This window comes from Heterocephalus glaber, unplaced genomic scaffold (assembly GCF_053883595.1).
Source record: "Heterocephalus glaber isolate CG9 unplaced genomic scaffold, H.glaber_assembly_v1.0 deba00000942, whole genome shotgun sequence".
Lineage (NCBI taxonomy): Eukaryota > Metazoa > Chordata > Mammalia > Rodentia > Bathyergidae > Heterocephalus > Heterocephalus glaber.
The window spans coordinates 2,211,867-2,236,286 of NW_028258174.1; the positions used below are offsets into that span (position 1 = coordinate 2,211,867).

The 24,420-nt window shown below is 43.6% G+C and overlaps 1 protein-coding gene across 7 annotated transcripts in view; it reads left to right on the top strand.

The window, feature by feature from the left end:
* Sobp (sine oculis binding protein homolog) overlaps positions 1-24,420 on the top strand; it is a 155,227-nt gene that overhangs the window by 127,723 nt on the left and 3,084 nt on the right. For 6 of the 7 annotated variants that reach the window (XM_004855430.3, XM_021236877.2, XM_021236878.2 and 3 more), the window contains one exon: positions 6,342-8,285. In XM_004855430.3, coding sequence (XP_004855487.1) covers positions 6,342-8,282 — 1,941 coding nt within the window. In that variant the 3' untranslated portion in view covers positions 8,283-8,285. Of the gene's footprint in view, positions 1-6,341; positions 8,286-8,416; positions 8,528-24,420 lie in introns of all 7 variants that reach the window. The other variant, XR_015450332.1, reaches the window with a different exon arrangement.

The following is a 24,420-nucleotide window of genomic DNA, read 5'->3' on the forward strand; positions in this document are numbered from 1 at the left end:
TTCAATTCACAAAGATGCTCTTTAGCCTCTCCCTGAATTCTAAATCTTACTTGAGAGAAGAGAAGGAGGCAGGGAGAGGAGAGGACAGAACAGGACAGGACAGGACAGGACAGGACAGGACAGGACAGGATAGGTCAGGACAGGAGAGAAGAGGAGAGGAAGAGAGGGCAGGGGAAGGGAAGGGGAGACAACCAAAAAGAACTACTGTAGGTAACAACCATTGTCATGGTGGAGTCTAAACCTGCAGAAAGTTTCCTATTCTGAAAGTGAACTTCTTCATGAGTTTGCTTTTTTGTGAAGAGCCTTTGCTATTTTTATGTAAATCCCTCTCCTGAATTCTGTGTGGCTTTGCATTTCTATGTCTATAACATCTTTATTTCTTCCTTCATTCTCAATTCAAGCTTTGTAAGAAACTCGGAATAGGTGAGCTTGACACCTGTCTGCCTTGTTCGAGTGGCCTTTTCTCCCTCTTGAGGGCTTCTCTCTCACATACCTTCTGCCATGGCACGGTGGGGCTGCCTGGACAAAAGGCATCTGATACTGTGGCTTCTAGCCCTTCTTTTGGAGATGGTTCTGCCATGTAATGAGCTAAGCAGATCGTCCATCCACTCTGTTTTTTAATAAAACATGAATAGCACAGTTTATGGCTTCCACTATTCAAACAGCAGTTGAGCCTAAGAGGAATCACTCATTTTAATGGTTCTAGCACTCATTTCCAGGCAGCCATGCTGCTTTGTCAAGCTTTTCCTGAATTTGAGAGTGACTGGCTAGGAAGAGAAGAAGGCTGAGCAGGAGCTGATCGAGGCCTCTCAGGATGGGGGCAGCTGGAAGTGCACAGGACTGGTGGCCGGCTTTGTTGTCACTCCAGTCAGTCCCTCTGTTACCCCAGGACAGAGCCTCCCGGGAAGCAGAGCCCAGCTTGTGCCCATGAGACACACCATGCATTTGTTCAGAGAAAAATATGGCCAGCTTTCTCTCAGAGTCACACAGGCTCACAGGAAAACAATGCCCACCCCCCACCCCGGCCACTGACCTGCCATAGAAGCATCCTCCTCACAAAATGAACTTAAATCCTAGGTGACAGAAACAACCATGATGGGGGCAGGCTGGGAATTTAAAAGATAAACTAGACAACCAGCTTAGTGATATATATGCCTGCAGACAATTGTTATTACCATTAGTCCTATTTTATGGATCTTCATCCATAAAACTGAGATTGCACAAGATTACACTTCTATTAAGCAATGGAGCCCAGATTCACACTCACATGTGATTCTAGATCCAGTGTGATTTCAGAAGCAACCTTTGCCCCCAAGTACACAGAGCTAGGGTGTTGCTGTAGGCACTGCCAAGACCCAAAGGAACATTGATGCTGGGATGTAGCTCTCGAGCAGGGCTAGAAGGTGCTTAGGTGGGGTCATGATGGGAGGTGACTACAAACAGGTAGGGCACTAGCCAAAGCCTTCTAAAACCCCAAACACCCTCACCTACATCTCTCCACACTCCTTCACTTCACTCCTGAATGAGCTCATGATTCTTTGAGCTGGCATGGAGTACAAGATCAACACTACACTTAACATGCCAAGGCTTCGAGAACTACCCTCCTGTGACAAAATGCCATTTTGCTTAAGGAGCTACATCTCCAGAGCTGTTGCCTGGGTGCTGTATTAGTGGAAAGTCAGAAGCACAGGAAGATTTTGTGTTTTGTTTTCAAATTGTGATGACATTCAAGCAGAGGCTAATATCTTTTTAGTGTTCATTGCTGCAAACGTCTTTGCCCAGAGAAGAAAGGTTTCAGCAAAAAGGTTTCTTTATTAAATGTTGCCTGACGCCAGATTACCACTCTGAAGGCAGCGGTGGGTTCCATTAAAGCATGAACTTTGCTCCCATAGCTGATGGCTGATTAATGTGTTAATTAGAAACCCTGCCCCCTCCCCTAGTTGCCCGAATCTTAAGCCCAGCAGAATGTATACATCATGCCCATGTGGGTAACCTCATGGCATACTTTGGCTTTGACTTTGGAAGTTTATATAGAAATGAAGGCTCTGTTGCCAACATGAATAGCTTTCTTTCTTTCCAGGAGAAATCCAAGATGGAAAGAGTTATAGGAACCAGAAGTCCTGCCTTTCAATTTTCTGGTATCAAGAGCAAGTGCTATTTCTGCTGAGGCAGTGTCTTTTGAGCAGTTTAGTGGTGTAGGTTGCCACACATTTATTTCACAAAAAAAGAGTGAATCTATCAGGCCACTGAGCTTATAAGTACTACCCTGGCAGCCGGCCACCAAAATGTAAATACTCTAAATGGACTAAAGGAAATGTTCATTTTGTTGTTTAGAATTGGATACATCCCAGGAAGGTAAATTTAATCTTTTTGAGGACTGCTGTTCTAGGGCTGAATGGAACATGCATTTGTTTATCTCCTTTGTGATCTTTTTGTCTTCCTGGTGATACATTATGTATTTGTGATACGAAGCATTTCAGCTGTCTTGCTCAATGGCATTGCATTTGCTGATTGTTCGGTCCCCAGATTGGCATCATTAAACAGCAGCAGCCTCCATCCAATCTGGGACCTGTTAGGGAGAGAAGGGGAACCAGAGAGGCCAGGTTCCAACAAAAACAAAGCTGGGGTGGAATTAGGGAGAACTCATTCCAGAACCCAGGGAGTTGAGCTCTGTACTTCTTAATCTTTATCTTTTAAAATGTCTGAAGGAATTTTAGTATTTCTTGGCATAATGAGGAAAAAAATAGTGCCTCAAAAAGTAAAATAAAACACAGTTTAAGGCTGTCTGTGGAAGTGAAGAATACCCCTATACCAGAATCCAGAAAACCACACTTTATGAGTCATGTGCAGTATATTTCACAGATACGCAAATGTTATTTTATTAAAGAGAGAGATACAGTATATATTTTCACCCAGCTACCACATCTTAAGTAATCAGCTCAGGCTCTTATGATGAAATCTTTAATTACTAGAAGTGTGTCATTAGTTAGATGTTGAATGAATGAAGGTGCTGTGTTTTATTGCCTCACATGATATAGCCATTTGTGCCATAAATTCATTGACCTCATCTTAAATGATGTGTCCTGTAAGACAGATTTGATTCATTATTTCTTAAGTGACAGTTTTCCCCTCTAATAATTTTTTGCTTCATCAGAAAGATTGCTTTTTTGTATTTTTAGGTCAGTGTTCTGAACTGCAATGTAATAAGGCAAGGCAATACGCATGTTCACACTCATACAGCCCAGGAACAAGCCCCTCATGGGTGGGCACACTACCCCTGAATACTTTGGGATGTTGCAGAAAACTAAGCTGCCAAGGTTAGGCCTCTGCTTTCATGGGAAAGCTTGAGGAAATAGGATTTCGCTTTTAATTTTGATGGCTGTAATTCTTTTTATGTGGAAATAGATAAAATATGGAGGAAAATTCTCATTTGATGATTGGGGTAGATCTATGAGCATTCTTTATTCATCCATTTATTGAAAGTAAAGGAAATGAAGAAAGAACATTTAAGTTATACAGTATTTAGATTATTATTATATCTCACTCCACTTGAAAGTATTTACAGTACAGTGGACCCTTGACTTATTAACTCGATCAGTTCCTGAGGACTGGTTGTAACTCAAGTTGGTTGCAAGTCAATACAGCTGAGATCTGGATGTTTACCTGGGTACACACTATAAGCAACATGAGGCAGATGAATCTTCCACTAACCTAATTAACCCAAGTTGTTCATATATCAGGCCAGTCGTAACTTGAGGATCCACTGTACTTAGCTTGAGGAAACAGTAATCCTCCGAAGGAAAAAAAAAATTTCAACCTGGAAATTTGAAAACCAATTAATGATTTCAGAAAACTCTTTCCCCTTATGGTTAAAAAATAAGATCCAGAAGAAATATGCCTGAAATTTGGCTATTATTTTAATTAGTTTAATTCATTGATAATGTTTTTCAGCCCATGGTTATAGAAGGAATAGAAGCTTCAAGCTTAAAAATTTATACTTTAGGGCTGGGGATTTAGCTCAATGGCACTGAGCCTGCCTCGAAAGTGTAAGGTCCTGAATTTTATCCCCGGTACCAAAGAAAAAAAAATTTATACTTTAGGCATTCTGTGGAGGCCTTATATTAAAATGGAGGCAGGTGGTTTTATTTCAAATGGAATTTAAATGCCACATCATTGTATGTTAACATTATTTAAAAAGATCAAGCTTTTAAAATAGTAACATATGTGTACCATGTTTTCACTACTAGTTTTCTTTCTTTTTTTTTTTTGGTACTGGGGATTGAACTCTGGTCCTTGCGCTTGCGCAGCAAGCAGTGAAACTGCTGAGCTAAATCCCCGGCCCACTACTAGTTTTCTTAACCTTTACTTAGATGAGAAATTTGAGGGTCCAATGGATTTTCTGGGTCTCCTCTCATCAGAGGCAATTCTGCATGTATTTTGTAAACTGAACATCTCACTTAGGATAAAAACTTCCCTTGATTCAAAGCAATCTGAAACACTGTAGTAAAAGACAGGAGAATATGAGCATTTAATTTATTTTTAATACTTTGATGACTGCAATTGTTTTGTTAACTCATTTGAAGGAGTAGGCATTCTAATCAAATGGCACTCAGCAAAATGTCCTCAAGAAGTATTTGGAAAGGGCAATTTGATACAACAGCAAACAAAAAAACCCAATGGAGTCAATAAGTATATTTTATTCACTTACACTGTCAAGTTTATTACCTATAAATATCAGTGAAAAAGAAGTGACACAGGAAAGAGGGGATTTACACGTACAGAGACCCACATCTGCCATGGCAGTGAACGTTCACCCACAATCACACACTAGCATGCCACCACTGTTTACAATCAAGGAAAGCTGAGAGTTAAGTGAGATGAGTAATCAAATGCCCAGCATATGTTGTTTTTCCATTGTTTATGTGACCAATCATTATTAAAATTTATCATCTTTTCATTTTATCACTTTATGATAGTTTTAAAAAATGCACTCACACCAAAGGAACATACACTCGGTACAACAAAAACAGGGTCCCGTCAGGACAGTATTGGAACCAGTGCTTTATTGGGGGAGACACTGGAATTCAGTAGGCCCACCATTGACTGAATTTCACAATTCCTCCTCTGCTGCTATGTGGCTTGCATGCTGAGGATATGACAAAAAATAATAAGAATAAGAAAAAGATTGTGTGTGTAAAATTCTGTCCAAAAAAAAAAAAAAGTGAGGCACTGAAGGAACTATTGAAAATTTTGACATCTGTTTATCTGTTTATAGCTATGGCAAGATTACTCATATTAATTCTTGTTTAAAATGCCATATGAAGGAAAGACATTTGTGCAAACAAGAGTCATATTTGAATTGTAGATCATGTCTTCACCATCTGTGAGAGCTGATGGTGTTGCGAAATTAATGTGTTAATGAAATCACAATAATTTCTCCAAAGTAATGGGTTCTGAAGCTGAGAATGACTATTTTTTGAACTTTGATGTCTAGTGATTTCCAATTGGGAAAAGCTCTCAGCCTTTAATTAGTTCTGCAGCCCAACTTTAAAATAAATTTGGCATTGTCTTTCTTTTGCCAGGAGTAGATCTAAGGGGGATGGGGGGAGCCATAACAACTTTTGGAAAATGTTCTCTGGTGTTTGAAAAGTTGTTAAATAAGCCTGCCTGCCAAGAAATGTCACCAAAAATTCTGACTACTGAGAAAGAGTGGGCAAACAGCTCAAAAAATAATTCTAGCTTGCTGCAACATCACAGGTTGGGAATAGCTAAACCTCACACAGACTTCATGACTAATTCCAAGTTTCTCCTTGGAAGCCAGACTTAGTGATGTTCTGCGCTTTGTGTTACTGGTTAACACGGCACACCCTTTCCAACTGCATTATTGGACACAGTCAATAGTTTAAAGTGACTTTGCATGCGGAGAATTTTAAGGGGTTATGTTTCATGTCCACTGAACTTTCTGGAGAATCCTTCCCTACAAACTATTTAGATTTGTGTTCACAGCAAGCCTGTCTGACAGGTGAAAATGTGAGGGCAGCTATACTGGGCAGGTCTATGTATTTCTCTTTGTCAGAACCGTCTTTAAGTCATGCTTGACAACACAGTTTCTTAAAAGAGAATAGGAGATTGGGGTCTTTACTATTCCAAAGTTAATATTTATACAGCAAAGCCATCATTTCACAAATATTTCAGAAGTTTACCTTTTAGAAGGAAGCACTTCAGCCTGTTTGAGAAATTGTGATAAAGTTTGAATGAGCCTTTATGTGAAACATGAAATGCCATCTACCTGAGGAAGTTGCTTATCTTACCTGTTGTGGTTTCTCGTTGCTGTGTTGTAGGTATGTGACTGGTGTAAGCACATAAGACACACAAAAGAATACCTGGATTTTGGGGACGGGGAAAGAAGGCTTCAGTTCTGCAGTGCAAAATGTCTCAATCAATACAAAATGGACATTTTCTACAAAGAGACACAGGCCAATCTTCCAGCTGGGCTGTGCAGTACATTACACCCTCCCATGGAAAATAAAGCAGAAGGCGCCGGGGTGCAGCTGCTCACTCCAGACTCTTGGAATATCCCGCTGACAGATGCTCGGAGGAAGCCCCCCTCCCCGGTGGCTGCAGCTGGCCAAAGCCAAAGCCAGGGCCCTGGCCCATCGGCGTCCACCACCGTCTCTCCATCTGACACTGCCAACTGCTCTGTCGGTAAAATCCCCACGCCAGTGCCCAAGTCCATCCCTATCAGCGAGACTCCAAACATCCCTCCTGTCTCCGTCCAGCCGCCTGCTAGCATCGGGCCTCCCCTCGGCGTCCCGCCTCGTAGTCCTCCTATGGTGATGACCAACCGTGGCCCGGTGCCGCTGCCTATCTTCATGGAGCAGCAGATCATGCAGCAGATCCGCCCACCTTTCATCCGCGGGCCCCCGCACCACGCCTCCAACCCCAACAGCCCTCTGTCCAACCCCATGCTGCCCGGCATCGGGCCCCCGCCCGGCGGCCCCAGGAACTTGGGGCCCACTTCCAGCCCCATGCACCGGCCCATGCTGTCGCCCCACATCCACGCCCCGAGCACCCCCACGATGCCCGGGAACCCCCCAGGCCTGTTGCCCCCTCCGCCCCCGGGCGCCCCCCTGCCAAGCCTTCCCTTCCCGCCAGTGAGCATGATGCCCAATGGCCCGATGCCGGTGCCCCAGATGATGAATTTCGGGCTGCCGTCCCTCGCCCCGCTGGTGCCGCCTCCCACCCTGCTCGTGCCGTACCCCGTGATCGTGCCCCTGCCCGTGCCCATCCCCATCCCCATCCCCATCCCCCACGTCAATGATTCCAAGCCCCCCAGTGGATTCTCCAGCAACGGGGAGAACTTCATTCCCAGCGCCCCCGGCGACTCCTCGGCGGCGGCGGGCGGCAAGGCCGGCGGACGCTCCCTGTCGCCCCGGGACTCCAAGCAGGGCTCGTCCAAGTCGGCGGACTCGCCGCCCGGCTGCTCGGGTCAGGCCCTGAGCCTGGCGCCTGCGCCCCCAGAGCTCGTCCGGGGCGAGGTGGTGGACCTGACGCGGCGCGCGGGCAGCCCCCCGGGCGCAGGCGGCACGCTCGGCTTCCCGGGGGTGCTGCAGGGCCCGCAGGACGGCGTCATTGACCTCACCGTGGGCCACCGTGCGAGGCTGCACAACGTGATCCACCGTGCACTGCACGCGCACGTCAAGACGGAGCGTGAGCCGGGCGCCGCAGAGCGCAGGACCTGCGGCGGTTGCAGGGACGGGCACTGTAGCCCGCCCGCCGCCGGCGACCCAGGCCCGGGCGCCCCCGCGGGCCCCGAGGCGGCCGCGGCCTGCAACGTCATTGTGAACGGCACGCGCGGCGCCGTGGAGGTGGCCAAGAGCGCGGAGCCGCCCCCAGAGCAGCCGCCCCCTCCGCCGCCACCCAAGAAGCTGCTGTCGCCGGAGGAGCCTGCGGTGAGCGAGCTGGAGTCGGTCAAGGAGAACAACTGTGCTTCCAATTGCCACCTGGACGGGGAGGCGGCCAAGAAGCTGGTGGGGGAGGAGGCCCTGGCGGGGGGCGACAAATCGGACCCGAACCTTAACAACCCCGCGGACGAGGACCACGCCTATGCTCTGCGGATGCTGCCCAAGACCGGCTGCGTGATCCAGCCTGTGCCAAAACCCGCAGAGAAGACTGCCATGGCCCCGCGCATCATCTCCTCTCCCCTGCTCGGCGCCGGGCCCGAGGACCTGGAGCCGCCGCTCAAAAGGAGGTGCCTCCGAATTAGAAATCAGAATAAGTAAAAGGTTTGTATGTCCACGGGGCTCTCCTCCACCAGCCAGGGCCCCTCACCTGCCTTGCTCCTTACAACAAGGCTGAGACGCCAGAGTTGTGTTAATAATCATGATTTCTTTTCTTTACCTTCCGTGTTTTACAGTACACTTTGTGTGATCTTGTACTGTCGACGTTTTGATCCAACACCGATGACACTGAGCAGTTGTTTAGTAGCACCAATCCCATTTTACAGCTGAGGAAAGAGCCACAGTGTGTAAGTGCCCTGCCCAAGATCACTAAGGGCAAAGCCCAGTCTTGAGCCCGAATCGGAAACACTCTCTTTAATTACACTTTTATATTGTTATTAGACTCTAAAATTTACTCTACTGGAGGAGAGGAGGATGTGGAAGGAAGGAGAGATTATTTGGGGAGACTAAATGCTCCAGCTTGAGGTTGTGGGGCAGTGGTGAAGTCTGAGAAGCCCATAAGCAGGGCCACTCCCTAGAACCAGTAACCGTCATTGGCACAAGGTCCCAATTCACCAAACTTTACTCCTAACCACAGGATTCCAGCTGTAGGATGAGAATAAACTAGCCTTACATGTGCACATATGCTGGCTGACACCAGGCTACAAAGCCACATTTGCCTAAGGGCTGATGGAGCTGAGGCTCCTAACTTCTGTGCATGGGTGTCTTTCTTTGGTTTGGCACCAGCGAGTATCCCCAGGGTAGACCTCAAGCATCAGTGATCAGCTTTGCTCTCTCCCCATTTTGGGAGTTCAGTCACTGGGTTGATGGGCTGCTCACTTCTGCAGACAGTAGGAAGCTTTCGTGAGGGAAAGGGCAGCCTTGCTGAAGTGAGTGTGACCTGACAGGGAAATCTTGCTCAATGCTGAGTGAGCCAGAGAGAGTGAGTTGGAACTTATTATAGTGAAGGGCAGGGGAACCAGCATATGTGCCCACTGCAGCCAAATATGGGCTTGTTTGCTCCTCTCAACAGTGCTGGTGGGATAGGCATCGGGTGCATGTTCCCAAGGAGGCAGATGCATGCAGCTTTGAGATCTTGTCCAAATCAGAGCTGGTAAATGGGGGAACTGGAGTTCATTTCAGGCCTGTTGGACCCAGAGCCTGAACGCTCCCCCTCTGCCCAAGTGGGCAGCAAACAGGTCAAAATTCAGTTGAATTTATCATTTGTTTATGGAGAGCAGGGAAAGGATCATTCACTTAACTTGTGCTCTCCTCTTTCTGGGATACAGAGTATCCTGCAAGATACAAAGTGTGCTGCCCCACCTGGGCCTGCCTTCTAGGCACTGTCTGGTAGGGCTCTAAACCCAGGGAGAAAGGAGATTTGGAGAAGAGAGGCTGGAAGAATAATTGCTTACATTTGCAAGTGCAGCTCTCTTCTAAGTAATTTTCAGTGGTATTTATTTGGGTCTGTAAAACAATTATCTTCATTCTACTGATGAGAAAACTGAGACAAAAAATTATGTACCTTGCCCAAGATTACCAAATTAGTAAGCAGAGTCAAGATTCATATCCAGGCCTTCTGACTCCAGAGCCACATTTCCTTTAAGCCACTGTAGGATGATAGGCTAAATCATTCTACTTACTAAAATCCTTTCATCTGCTACAGTTGTCTTGAGGGAGAGCTCCTAAAAAAGAACCAAACTGAGCCTCTACTTACCAACTTCCTCAGTTTTTAAGACACTATTTAATTCTTGTTTTTCTAGCTACAACAACCCTAGACTACCAATCTGTTACTCCACAGTGGGACATAAAGGCATGGAGAGTGACCGATGAGGTGATGTGTGTAGTCTCTAGGCTGGCGCATTTACATAGGGCCCTGACTTAACCAGAGGTCTGCTTGGGGAGCACAGAACCAGAGCAAGGGGTTTTCTGGGTGGTGCAAGAAGAGTTTCTCAGCCACCATGCTTTGAAGTTTCGTTTTCCACTGATGGCTTTACCAGTAGAAGCAGAATACTAAAAATGAGTTCACACCATTCCTTCCCGATTATACAAATTCTGCTGTCTGAAGATGAATGGCTTCAGCCTTCTGGCAGAGTCGCTTCAACTGAAAATGCCCCCAGTTTGTTCAGAAGAGTAATTTAATCTGGTTGACAAAGCTTTGAGTAATGGGCAGGTATGTGACAAAAAAAAGTGACTGCCTTCAGAAAGTCAGAAAGCATTGGGAATTGTCACTGTAAATGTATCCAAGGGTCACCCATTCAAATGATATTGAAGGAGGAACAGGAGGCTGAAATACTTTTCTACGGTGGATATCAAGGTGAGAAGTGACTAGGTCAAGAATAGTAACACCAGCCTATAAGGATCATGGGACCCAAAGACCATAAGAGCATAAAATATATGATAGCTATTTGGATGATCTATGTTCTGAATGAATAATCAGGTGAGGGTCTTATATACAGACCAGAATTGTTACTAACAATATTAAGGTGGCTTCATCCAGCCAGTGACAAAACTGTCCAATACTTCTTGAGATTGGAGAGTTCTTTTTATGATAGGCCTCCCCAAAATTACAGCTTTTCTCTAGTCAGAAATACTCAGGCTTTGCTGACTATGGTGAAGTGCCGAGGAGAGTGATTTAAGGCAAGAGAAGAATCACCTCTCCTCCACTAAATCACACCTCTCTGGCCCTCTGTGGTTCCATGTCACCTCATAGCACAGCATAAACTGTCATAATTCACTCACTGTCTCTAGCTCTGCCTGATCTTCTGTGCATACACGGTGCTGTTTTTCTTCTATTCCTTCAGAAACCCAACCCATTCATATAGTTGGGGAAATTGGAAATGCATCCATTAAATAAAGGCCTGTGTAGCTTTTGTGCCCTGATGGTGAATGCTGTTTGGTGACATGTTAAAACCAAATAAAAGCATTAAAAGCCAAAAGCAAAATGCAGGCTTAGATGCAATGGACAAGGTAGTGAGTGATTTCCCCATCAGCTCCTTGGTAATCCATTCTGTAATTTATCACAGGAGAGTTTTTCAGTAACTGCAGGCTGTGTCCTTCATTCTTCTGTATCTGCCTTTCTCATACTGTATTAAGATTTTTAAAAACCATTTGAAATAGATCCAAAGCAGACTATATCTTGATAGCAGCAGCCCAGCTACAGTTGTCTCCAAAGAAGTCATACTTGTTAGTGCTTTGCAAGTGATAGCCCTCCACTTCCATTTTGAAGTTATTCTGTTACTGGTTACCTGACTTTTATGCATTCTTGTTTGTTGATATGACTACACATTATCTCAATGGGCAGATATTTTCCCCAGATGGAGAACTAATTAAGTTTAATAGTTTAAAAGACTAAGCTCCCTTTAATCTAACTTTTCAGACTAAATACCAGTTTTGCAGCTTCTGTAGCTAGAAAAAAATGTATCCCCCCAAATAATAAGAAAAACAATGTATAAAGATTTCCCAAACTATTCTATCCACAAAGAATTCCATTTATAAATGGAATACTCCCTTCTTTGTGCCTGAGAGCTTGGGGGATAGCTGTTTGTATTTGTACATTTTCAGAATTTCTACAGTTTACAATTGTTTATGGTACATTGGGGAGTTCAGAATAACCATTTGCAAATGTTTGAAGATACTCAAAATACTCCCCCTCCTCAATTTTCCAGGGAAATGACATATTTTTTCTTTAAGTAAAATAACCAATGGAAAAAATGTGTTTCAGGAGTAACTCTTTCCCTCCTGCTTGTCCATTCTCCGGGAGTAACAGGTCTGTACAACTTCCCACATTTGTGGCTCCCAAATTTCTTATGTTTCTACAGTCCTAGAAACAAAAGAAAACATATATAGAAATGCTAAAGCATGAGACTCCTTGGGCCTATGCCCATGATGCTACTCCAGGCTGACCAGTGGAGATTCCACTTTTTATTTTCTCAGTGTAAGCTACAGGAAGCACCTGTAACTTTGGCTTCTTGGAGTTTAGTCTGCTTCTGGAGCCACAATCCCAGGAACAACTGTTTCAAGGCATGGGGTACACCTCTTTAGGGAAGCCAAAAGATGACCAGTAACTTTGTGCCAGTTTAGTTTAGCAGACTGAGAAGTTCAAGCGAGTAGACCATCATGGAGGAGGCTGGAGAGAAAGTCCATGAACTCAAAATAACACAATGGGTGCTTACTTTTTAAGCAAGGAAAATGAAGTGACAAGAGGAACTTGCAAATTGGAAGATGTTCCTTGGTGACAGTACCTAAGTCAAAGCCTAGAGACTCTGTATGGATGCAGTTGACAGCTTATTTAGCTTATTTCTAGGTAGAGGGACTTCAGAGAGCACATAAACCAGTGTCAGTGTCATGCACACCTGTGAGTAGTAAGGACCTGGGAGAGTGCTTGCTGTAATCACTGCAGACTTGCAGGTGACAATTTCTAGAGTAACGGTGTTGGGATGGGCCTTAGACATGTCCCATTTGGTGAGCTGCTGAGTCCTTGTTAACCCTTATGACAAGGGGCTTGAAGGGAGAGTTTTAATGTGCAAGCATCTGACTTTGAGGTATTATGTCAGTCAGATTATGCTGGAATATGAAATGATGTATGTGACCAAGTATTTATTACTTTCTAGAGCCATAACATTCTGTCTTCAGCAGGGCTGGAAGTAGGGTGCAGCAAGAGAAGCACTTAGTGCATAGACTTTCAAGAGGGATTCAGCCAGGATGGGGCAGGTGCAACACTTGTCCTGGCTGTAGTCCCTGGATCTTCGGATCCACGTGGCAGTTCCCTAAAGCTAGTCTCCTGGCCTCCTGGGCTAGTCCATGGATGGTCTGCAGCAGCTTCCCCTGAAATGCCAATGGAAAGTTGGATATGCTTCTGCATAGAGGCATTGTCTTTGGAGGACAATTCCATAGATTTTGGCTTCAGAAAAAAGTGTACTCTGCCTCTTTGAAGGATTATCTTACATTATTATCAACCAGCATCTGAGTTAGAAATTTTCTTGTTGCTCTGAGAAAGCTGAATTAATTTTAAGTTTTCCTTAAAAGTTAGCATTTAGTTTTGGCAATTTTAGCTGTGGACCTATTGTTGCAAAACCACAGTTGTAGCCACGTAATATTGCACTTGCCTTAAAAAGCCTGCACAGGTAACGGTTTGTACAAGGTTCAAGGTAGCATATTCCAAAAGTGCCTGTGGTGGAAGAAGAAGAAAAAGGAAGTAAGAAGAGAAACAAACTAAATGTTTCCCCAGCACTTGTGTTTTCAGAGTTTACACGGGATGGGGAGATGCCATCACTCTGGGGAAAAACTGTCTACTGGGGGCCCAGAGAGCAGGGTGGCTGGAGTCAGAGAAGTGGACAGGTCAGTAACAGCAGGGCATTGAAGGAGTGACATCTGTGAGTGCCACCCAGTCTCCCTGGCTTCCCTGAGAGAGTGCACTTGCAAAAGAGTGAGTGGCTGCTAAGAAGCCATCACCCAGAAGGGCACTTGAAACAGTCTCCAGTGAATCATTTCCCTGTCACACAGAACGGCTGGCTGTGCATCCTGGGTCAGTCTTTTACATTTACCTTTATGCAAACAAGCATTGCAGAGGCAGAGACGTCTGAGGAGCAAAACACAGGCACCTGCCTCATGTGGTGGAGCACTCTTCTCCGCCTGGACAGCCCACCTTTTCCAGACTCTCCTGTTGAGATGGTGTGAAAAGGACAGACAACAGTGTATTTTCCTTCACCATGTCCAGCTCTTTTATATCCTTCAGTTGCCATTTTAAGTGCATGACACTTCATATATGGATGAATGTTAAGTTAATGCATTCCACGTGTGTAAACTTTTTTTAAAAAGTGCCTCGAAAGAATTCGTTTAGAGAAATAAGTAGACTAGCTTTAAGAGATAAAATAGTTGAGTGTTGGCGGTGCTTAATGAGGTCACTGTCTCAAGGAAAAGGGGTAGGGGCCAAGAGTAAATACCAAGTTGAGCTCTTCTGCAGATTTGTGGGTCCACAAAGTGTCAGGCTTGAGAAGGAAGTAGGGTGGAGTCAGGATTGAGAACATGTGGCCATCAATGACAAGGAAGAGAAGCACCAACACAAATGGTTGCAAGGTTCATTTTGAAGATTCCAGTGAAATGGTTGGAACAAATGATGACAACAGAAACAAACATGGGATTAATCTATAGTTCCTGAGTCTACTCTTAATTACTCTTAAGTTGGAAACAAGATAAGATTTCTCTCTTAACTCTGTTAGCTCTGCCACTCTTAAGACTGAATTATGGTCATAAGCAAAAGACAAAAAAATGCCCATGCAAATGTGCTATGTGGCCCAATGCAAAACCCTGACTAGGGAGGTGGGCATCTCTGAGCAGACCTGCCTTCCCACAGTTGAGGATGGTGACATGTCAAAGCTTCGTGGTCTCTGCCCTTATTCCCATCCAGATACGTGGCTGTGCCAGCACTGGCTATACCATCATTTCCCCCTCCAAACCTATGCTATTTTGTGTTATCTCTCTTTGATTGCAAGTTGTATTTTGTCTTGGGTAAGAAGAGAAATAAGAATGTGACTGATAGTATTTAAAGACTAGAAGGATGAACATACTTTACTGACTCATGTGATATGAAACTTTGACCTCATGTCACCGAAATGCAGTTTAAAAAGTCTGTCTCTCCCTCATTTGCATGGCTTATTTCCCTAGACATGTTCTTGGGGTTGATAATGAATAGTATTCCCATACAACATGTGTCTCAATTTGTAATGATACCCTCCTTGCAGCTGGCTTAGTGCTCCAAGTGTTTCTAAAATGTTACTGTCTTAAATTTGAGCCAATGTACAATAACAAATTATTTAGAAGCAAAGTGGCTAAACTGCATTTGGTGAGAGAAGGGGAAACCCTATATTTCATCCTTCCACTCTTGTTTTGGAAATTCCGACTGTAACATGATCTCTTTCTAAAGAAATCTATACATACATTTTAAAAATTGTACATATTGAGTGTTGTGGGAACAGGAATGATCAGGTTTAAGTTTCTCTGTGAAGTTCTGCATCCCATCAACAAGTCCTTTTGATATTTTAAACCCATATTTAGAGTAATTTCAAGATATTTGGAGCACATGTGGTTAAATGTAAAACTTTGTCATTATGATTTGTTAGATGCTTATACTTTAAATATTTATAAGCCATTTTTAAGTACTTTATCCAAAGCCCTCTCCCACTAGAATACTATAATTGAGCAGTATCTGAGCGTCATTACTGAGGATGCAGGGTGCAGCATGCAGACGTGTTCTTCTTGCTTTTCTGGTTTTAATTCAAATGTCATTTTTGGTACATTCAGCTTATTTTAAAGATGTATAAAAACCCAAAACCTAAACTTTCAGTTGTCTGTGGTTAAAAAAAGTCCCCAGTACTCAAAAGGCAAAGTAACTTGAACCATACTGAGTTTCACTTCTTTCTCTTATCCTAGGAGTAATTAGTGAGCTTCCCATTAGAGAGTTAGATCTCAGCCTTTGTCCACATGAACCTTAAAGTGCCGTTATTTCCTCTGAAATGTCTTAGGAAAATTTATGAGAGGGTAGAATGAATTCTTTTCTATTCACCTTCAGCCATCATGGAAGGTAGGACATAGGAGCTGCTCTTTATCATAGCCTGGTTGGGCACTTAAGAAAAAGAGGAGCGGGAAATTTTTTCCAAACTCAGAATCCATTTAAGCTACAGAGGTTACAAATTTCAAACTGATCGCAGGCCCCTGGGGTTCACAGTCTTTTATGGCTAGCAAAATGTAGCTTTCTGGTAAGAATGGGGGGAAAGAAGGCTTAAGAAGGCTCATAAACTTGCTCGAACATCTAATAGCTCTTACCAAACAGTGTTTTCATGAGTTAAGTGTAAATGAGTCAGAAACATATAGATTGAATTTCTTTTAAAATACACATGGGTTTAAAAATTAAGGCCAAAGTGCTTGGCAAAATAAAGCTTGGTTTTAGCCAAACCCTAAATGTCTGAAAAAATAGTTCTGCAATTTGCCAAACCAAAAATACACCCAGGTCCCCCATCCCTCCCATGTGATATGATGACATCATAAACATGGGACTTAGTGGCTATTTTCATATTCCCCCATGGCTCAAGCAATGTGAATCTCAAGTGCTAATTTTTAAAAAACTATGAAAAATGTTGGTGGAAAAACACTGTGACCTTGCACATAGAGCGAGGGCCCCAAGTTCAGGATTTAGTCTGATTTTGACAGCACCTCTCACTGTCTGATGTGCTGCTTGATCACCGTGTTCTCTATCTCTGCTGTGTGTGCATGTAAGAGTTTGAGGTTTATACACAGGAATAATAACTTTTTAAAAATCCAATATTTGGATTTTATAAATCCTTAACTTGTACTCATTCATATATTACAATCTATAAAGCTTAATAAACTCCTAATCATATCCAAACAGAGGGAGGCAGTCACTTTTGCTCAGTCATGGTTCAGAAATAGTCTTCATTTATTTCTCTGGAGGCTAAAATATATCCATTTTCCACTAATAATATCTAACGCTGACTTTGCTCAGATCATTGTGCTTCAAAAACATGGGGTGGAGGAGGAAGGGTTGGGGGTAGAGAAGAAAGAATTAAAGAAAAAAAGAAAAGAAAAAAGAGTGTGTCAGGAGTCCTTGATTTGTTAAAGGAACTAAAAGACACAAGCAATAACCAAAGTCACTTTTGTTTTTTTTGGTAGCCTAGATTGCACTCAGGACCTTGCATTTACCAGGCAGGCATGCACCGCTGAGCCAAATCCCCGGTGTCAAGGTCACTTTTTGAAGCAACGTTCGATCCTGCACACTGATGTGATATTTCAGACAGTAGGCTTCATGGAGGGAGGGGAGAGGACCAGTTCACCCACTGCTGTGACCAGGTGCCTAGCAGAGGGGCCAGCAGATGGGCACATAAGTATCTGTTGAGCATATGATTCAGAAGAGGATTAATAGAGAAAGAGTTATTGAAGTTACACTGATGGTGCTTCTTTAAGCAGATGAATTCAGAGTTAGGGTCTCAGCTCATCGAGGGATGTGGGCTGGGGGTCAGGAGTGGAGGACAGGGTGGAAATTGGATGTCTAAAGACACAGATGCAGGATGTTAGTGTACACTGTGTTAGTGTTAGCATGACCTTCCGATTGCACTTGGCTGGAGCAAAAGGGCTTGGTCACAGTGGGAAGAGAGGAAGGTGGGAGACAGGAGGTGGAGGAGTTGGTTCTCAATGCATTAGGCAGTATCACTGAGACTTCAAGCAGAGAGTGACAGGAAGAAATCTGGGTTTGTGAAAAATTACTTTACCAGCTGTCCATAGACTGAAAGAAAGCAAGTGAGGAAAGACTGGCATCGCTAAAGCTGATCGTCGCATTCTGATGACAGGCTAATTACCAGCGGTGGATTATAAACATTACAAACTATCGCTAGAGGGTGAGAGGCATCAGCTGCCTCATCTGTCTTGAGTATATAAAGCCATTGTAGCAGGTCAGTGGGAGGAAGAACTTCTTCCTTTGTCCCAGAGTGGGCCTAAGGAGACTTAGGGCTCTCCGTGAAAGGAAACATCACATTCCAAGTGCATTGAAAGGGATGCTGGGGTCCTCAGATTGCCATGGAAATGAGAACGCCTCTCTCCAACAGCTCTGAGCTGAGGTCAGCAGGAGCTGATGCGGTTCAGGATGTTGTCCATTTGCCTGGCGGCCTTGACATGTTTTAGGGAATTAGGTATGCTGGGTGCAAGGCTGGCAGTGTCTCTCTCAAAACAGACTTCCCTGACCAGGATGGTGAAGACACCACAGTATTACCACAGTGATGCCCAGCTCTGCATCATTGGACTGAAGAGCAGCAGGAAGTTGGTGGCTCTTTATCCTCCAGCCATCTACAGAGATTTTCCTGGAAGCAGAAGCAGAATCAGAATCGGAATCAGGTCCTTCTAGGGCCTGCAGCTACTTTGAAGGGAGCTCAGGAGTGTCTTGGATATATGACCTCTTACCATTTCTCACTTCCCAGGCAGTAGACCTTCTGAAGCTTCCACCTGTGGTGACACTGGGCTCCTGCCAGAGAAGGGAGGTGGCAGTGTGGCTTACTAGGTGAGGGAGGAAGTGACTGAAGCTCCCTGAGCCTCCCTCTCTGTCATGAATCATAGCAAGATTGCTGTGAGGGACATGTAAGGGAACACAAAGTGCAGCTTATCCAAAGTGCCATAGGAATGACAATCACTGTCCTTTTGGAAAGCCCACATTGCCTGGAGGAAGAGCATAGGCCTGGAGTGAGACTTGCCTGGATTTGAAGACTGGCTGTGTTGCTTATTAGCTGTGAGGATTTGGGCATGTTTTATACCTTCTCTGATCCACATTTTCTCATTAAATAATTATGATAGCTAATATTAATTGAGTACTTTCTGCATGTAGGCAATATTCGGAATGCTACATATGGAGGACAGTGCTGTAGGATACCGTTTTAAAACCCATTTTACAGATAAAGAGACTGAGCCACACAGAGCTGAAGGATTTTACTCAGAGTCATGTGGCCAGTAAATGGCAGTGCTGAGATTTGACTGGCAGCCTGGCTCTAGAGTCTGCATGCAAAACCATTGTGCCAGACATATAAAGCATGAAGATAATAACCAACCCCTAGTTCATAAAGTTATCAACTCCAACGTTAAAATGCCAGGGAGTACCTGGCTCATAGTGGATGTTTGTAAAAATAGTCTCGGTGGCCTGGCAGCCACTGGATATGTAATGGAGAACAGTGAAACACTTCCACGTTGTCCAGTGCAGAGGTTAGGGAAACCTTACAGAAATTCCCATAAGATCTCTCCTTCCATTTTTTTCCAAGTAGAAGCTGAGACAAAAACAGCAAATGCTCAAGGTCGCAGAGTGGTGCCATCAGGATTAGAACCTGAGTCCTCATCTGCCTTTCCTTTCAGTGGGACACAGGATCTGACTGAAGCTTCTTGAGTTACATGTCCTGTGCCAAGGATCAGGGTCACATTTTGGCACCCATTGCATGGCTGTCTCATGTGGTGCTGCTGATTTCAGAGAGGGTTTAGACATACCTGTGCATCTAGGCTTGAGAGGTTGAAAGGCTGCAAAGGTAATTATTAACTGCATGATCCATCTCCTTACTGTTTAGAGGAGAAATCAGTAGTTTTGCTTTTAGCTTTTATAGTGGAGTTTCCACTTATAAGAAATACCCCCCCTCATTGTAAAGAATAGTGTGGGAGAGACTTAAGCTAAAATCTGCTATTGACCCTCCAGCCACAGTTAGTTGCTTGCCACTTGAAGCTGCTTTAGTCACCTTGTTCCTTCTTTGTAACCTAGAATGCCTGTGTTCAAAGAGAAATTACAAGCTTAATCTTAACACAAGAATCATCTGAGTTTTTGTCTAAGGTAGAATTTTGGAAGGCAACAGTCTTGAGAGACAGTTGGGCAGAAATAAGAAAAGGAACATGACCTTGGCCTTTTTACTGACACTTTGGATGAGTTATTTAATTCACCTAGGACTTATCATCTCCCATTGTAACAGGAACACAGCCATACCCTGCTGCTATAGTCACAGAGGGGAAGAGCTGCAGAGCACAGGTCCCCTGGGTCACATTGTTTTGGGTGGTACTTGAATTAAAATATATTGTTTTCCTTATCAAAGAACTTCTCAAAGTTTTATTTGTGAAGCCAGGGAGCTAGCTCTCCATGGTAGCTTGAGGGCAAAGAAGAGGGGAGGTGAACAGTGTGTGGATTTCTCTTCAGCTCTTCTCCTTTCTAGCTGTCGACCTTGAGCAAGTAAGTTCCTTAACCTTCCTGGCAAATGGAGACAATAGTAAATACTTTAGTGTCATTGTTTCTGTGAAACACCTATTCAAATATACTTGTTTTCAAGTGAAATTAGTACATAAAAATGCCTAGTACAGTATTTGACATTAAGAGGTATTCAATAAAATTTGACACATTTCCTTGAAGACCCTGTAGCTTTTGTAAACCATACTGAGAAACAGTCCTGAAAGTCCCCTGCATAGGGACTCAGGCCTGCTCTTCAAAATTTCCAGTGGAGAATTAGCTATATCATGTAATTTTTATTTATTTTTATTTTTCTTTCTTAAGATTAGACATAACCACTTGCTGCATATGTTTGTTTAAATTTTTTTAATTCAAAAAAGTATACACTGTTAAAAAGATCTTTTAATGCTTTCAAGAAAGGGCAAGAGACAGAGTCATTTTGTTTGCTTAAGCTTTCAGATTCCAGAAAGGAATTGAGGTAAAGAGGATGAGAATCCAGGATGAAGATTAAGATTAGGTAACCGCACAAGAGGGCTTTCCATGGTCCAGAGTTCTTTGCCCTTCAGACATTTTTCAAGATCAGTGGGAAATAGCAATGACATTTGAAGGGACAAACAGGTCTCTCTCCCCTTTTAACTTATAGAACCAGCTAGGCAAAAATAAATAAATAAATAAAATAAAACTTTTATTGTAAAGCAAAGAATTAAAGATGGAGTTATCCCAATAGGGTGTCTTGTATGGTTGTGATTTGTACTTCATTTTACTTTGTTTATTTATCTATTTATTTCATGGTGCCGGGGATCAGACCCAGGGTCTTGTACATACTAGCCAAGTGCTCTACCCTTAAGTGCTCTACCCCTCTACATCCCCAGTCCTGGTTGTGATTTTTAAAAATTATTATTAAAGAGCAAAATAAGAGAAATGGCTAAACAAGAAAATTATAAAAAGTAAAAATCAGGGCCTTGTATTTAAAAATTTTTTAAATGTATATGAGCCTTAGTTTATCAGAGCCACAGAGTGAGCAGCTCCATGGTAATGAAGCTGTGATTCAGACCAGAGCCCAGCGCTGAGCTCAGATGAAGCTGACCCTTGGCCCCCACACAGTCTTCTTCCTGGCCTCACTTGCTATCACAGACACATTAGAAAGAAGGACTGTTTTCATTATTTTAATCAATTACTGAGTTATAAGAAAAGAGATGCTATGCACTTCAAGAATGAAAAGTTTCCATTCTGGTAAAGGCCATTTCAAAATTCTTCATGGTTGACGAGGGAGGGAGCCACCTTTTGGCAAAACCTTGCCAAGTTGTTGCCCTTCCTGGAGTGGACTTGGTGCGGGGACCACTATCTGGCATCACATTCAGAGTTTATCAGCTGGTGCAGGCGGCTCTGTTCATTGACCACAGGGCTGTACCCTTGTGAGCGTCCCAGAATAGCTGCAGCTACCTGAGAGCAGTGCAGTCCTCAGGGACTCGTTATTGTCCCAGATAAACAGTGTTGCCACAGCCAGCACGTAATGGCTGTATTTAACTGTGATAAGTGATGGGCAGCCGTGCCCAAGTGAATAGATCTCTGCTAGGGCCTGGGTAACTGGACAAAGGCGAGCCGGTTTGGCAGCAGGCATTTCTTGTATATCATAGAGTTGATGCTACAGGGTTTTAGACTCCTGGGGCTAAATATGACAGACAAGAGGAATTTGCTTTCTAAATGAGTGAGATAGGATGGCCTACTAAATTTTGATTGCAAATCACAAAGGTATTTGAGAAAAGAAATAAAAGGACAAGTTTAGAAACAGGTTAGACTAATAGAAGCAGGCTTTTGGGTAGAGATGGGATCTCACCCCACAGAGAGGCTATCTTGGAAATGTGGGGTTAGGGAACAAGACAGACATTTTTCTCTACATACACATTTACTTTGAGGAGTGGTTGTCTGAAAATCCTATGAAATACAGCATGTCTTATGCTAAGAGGTAAAGATGAGAATGGCCATATTTTGACAGTGTCAGCATAGAAAAAAGTATTGCTATTTGGGCACATTTTCTTTCTCTATGGTTCTCTGGAAATTTTTTCTATGATAAAAGAGAATGAGTAAGTCATGTTCCTGGCATTGCTTCCCTAGTAAAGTGGGAAAGTGGCTCACCAGGTGGACAAAGAATCTTTCAGCACTCTCAGTGAGACGATGTAATCCTCCGGCCAGACAGAAAAGGCTAGCTGGCTATCCCAGCTTGATCTTGACTATGTATGGTGGTACCAGGCTTCACAATGGTACATACACGGCACAAGGGATGGGCTTGTGTGTCATTGTGTGTGTGGAATACTCCATGTGACAGGGTGGGTTAACTTGACTTCCCATAAACTCACATTTAGAGGAAAATCCGTGTGAGGTTCAAGTATGACCACCTTCCTAGAACCTGTTGCATTAGGGGCTCTCCAAAACTTCCAGAGTGGGGTGTGTGTGTGTAAATGAGAGTGTGCACATCTATGAAATTGAGAGCATGAAGACTGAAATTTTGGGCTTGAAGGTCCAGAAATTAGTAGGCTTTCTTATATATTGGTAACACATTAATATCCTCCTGTTCAAGTTTAAAATATCACATATTTGATGTGGGCTTTTGTCTAATGAGCCCACCATCAGCACATGTGAGACATGGAAGATACAGTAGAAAGTCTCCCTGGACCTCTGTTTCCTAGAGGAAGAATCAAGGCTTGGGGAGGGGTCAATACTGATTTGGTCCAAGGTAAGACAGTCAGGGCATGTTGGACTGTCACACAGGTCTCTGCCTCACTTATTGTAGTAATTTCCCATTGGCACAGTGGAGAAATTATTTAGACATAGAGGACTGGCTTTTCATAGGATCCCTTTGTATGGCAAAGACCAAGGCCCTGAAACTTCCTGCCAATGACCACTTTCTGAAAATCCAAACTTGCTTCCTTCCCACTCTCTTGGGTCCTATACCTTGAGTACCAATGAATACCAGAAAAGTGGAGCCCACATTGGTTCTTCATTGTCAATTCCAGATTTATTTCCCTGTCACCAACAAGAGGGCTGCCCCAGCCAGAGCCAAAGGAACCCAGAGACTGACTTCAGTATCACCCCCTCCTCAAATGTTCCTGGCAGAAAGGGACTTGTACTGCCACCCTCTGGCCTTTGGGAGTGTCCCTGGCATAGCAAGTGTGCGGTGAGGGAAAAAAGGGCACAAATGGTCTCTGCTATTCTCTTAAAATCAGCACGGTGTGAGGCAGCTTTCAAAGCAGCAAGAGCAGGGCTGCAAAAAATAGAGCGCTGTGCAGCTGCACCCTTTAGAACTTTGGGGGAAAACACATATTATTTACCAGACAATAATAGATACCAGAGAATAATAATGATTATTATAGTGTTTGGGATGGCAAATGCTGTAGTTAAGGTTCCAGAATGGCTCTCATTATAATCCCGTTTTCCCAGTCTTATGAAAGCCTGGAAATTTTCTCCAAGTAGGCTGTTGCTGGGCATGCTTGGTCTTCATGCTTGGTCTTTGTATTTCTTTCAATACAAAGAAACTTATTTGAGAGATACTCCTTTTTTCTTTTTTTGAAGTGTTTAAATTAAAGAAAAAGCTACATCATTGAAAAGACAGTTGCAGCATTCTTAAGGAAGCAATTAAAAATGGTGTTTCCCAGTCACTGGAAGAAAATGTTAAACACCTGGGTTTTTTTTTTTCCTTTTTCCCCTTTAAAGAAAGAATTTGGAGGCCCCCCTGGACTCCAAGATTCAGTCACTCTTGGTCCCAGGCCCAGAGGTGGGGATGATTTCTTCCCCTCCACAGAAACTTCCAGGCTGTGCTCCATACATGCAAAAGAACTGTCCCCAGAGGAAGCTACTCCTGTGACTTTGGACCTATTTGTCATTTCTACAGCTCTTTCTCAATCTTTTATGGCCTCACACACTTGATGGTGGTTCTTAGAGAGCGAGAAGAGAGAAGAGGGACAATTGAGCTCTTTATTCAGAGATAAATATCCCCATTTCCAAAGCTGACCATGCCAAATGAAAAGGTTTCCATGACCTTGTAATTCCACCCCTATTGCATATTTGTGGTATTCTGCATTTTCACTTTGGTTATTTAATATACATATTAAATGCACACAGATCTGGTGATTTAAGTGATTTGGGGAACTCAGGCATTTCCTGTCGTGCACATTGAGATTTTCAAACCTCGTTTTTGGCCAATGATTATTGTCGTTGCCATTAACACCAGGATTTGGAGACCAGGGTTTAAAGCACAAGCTTCTACTTAGTCCTCCCAGTGGGCATTTGACCTTCTCACTCTTATGCTAAATTCATGTTATAAACACCCCAAGCAAATTCCAGTCTCTCTGTAGCTTCCATTTCTTCATCTGTAAAATGAGGAAATTGTAGTGTATTATCTCTGGGGACCCTTCAAGTCCTAAATTCTATCACCTCTTTCAAATTGTTCAT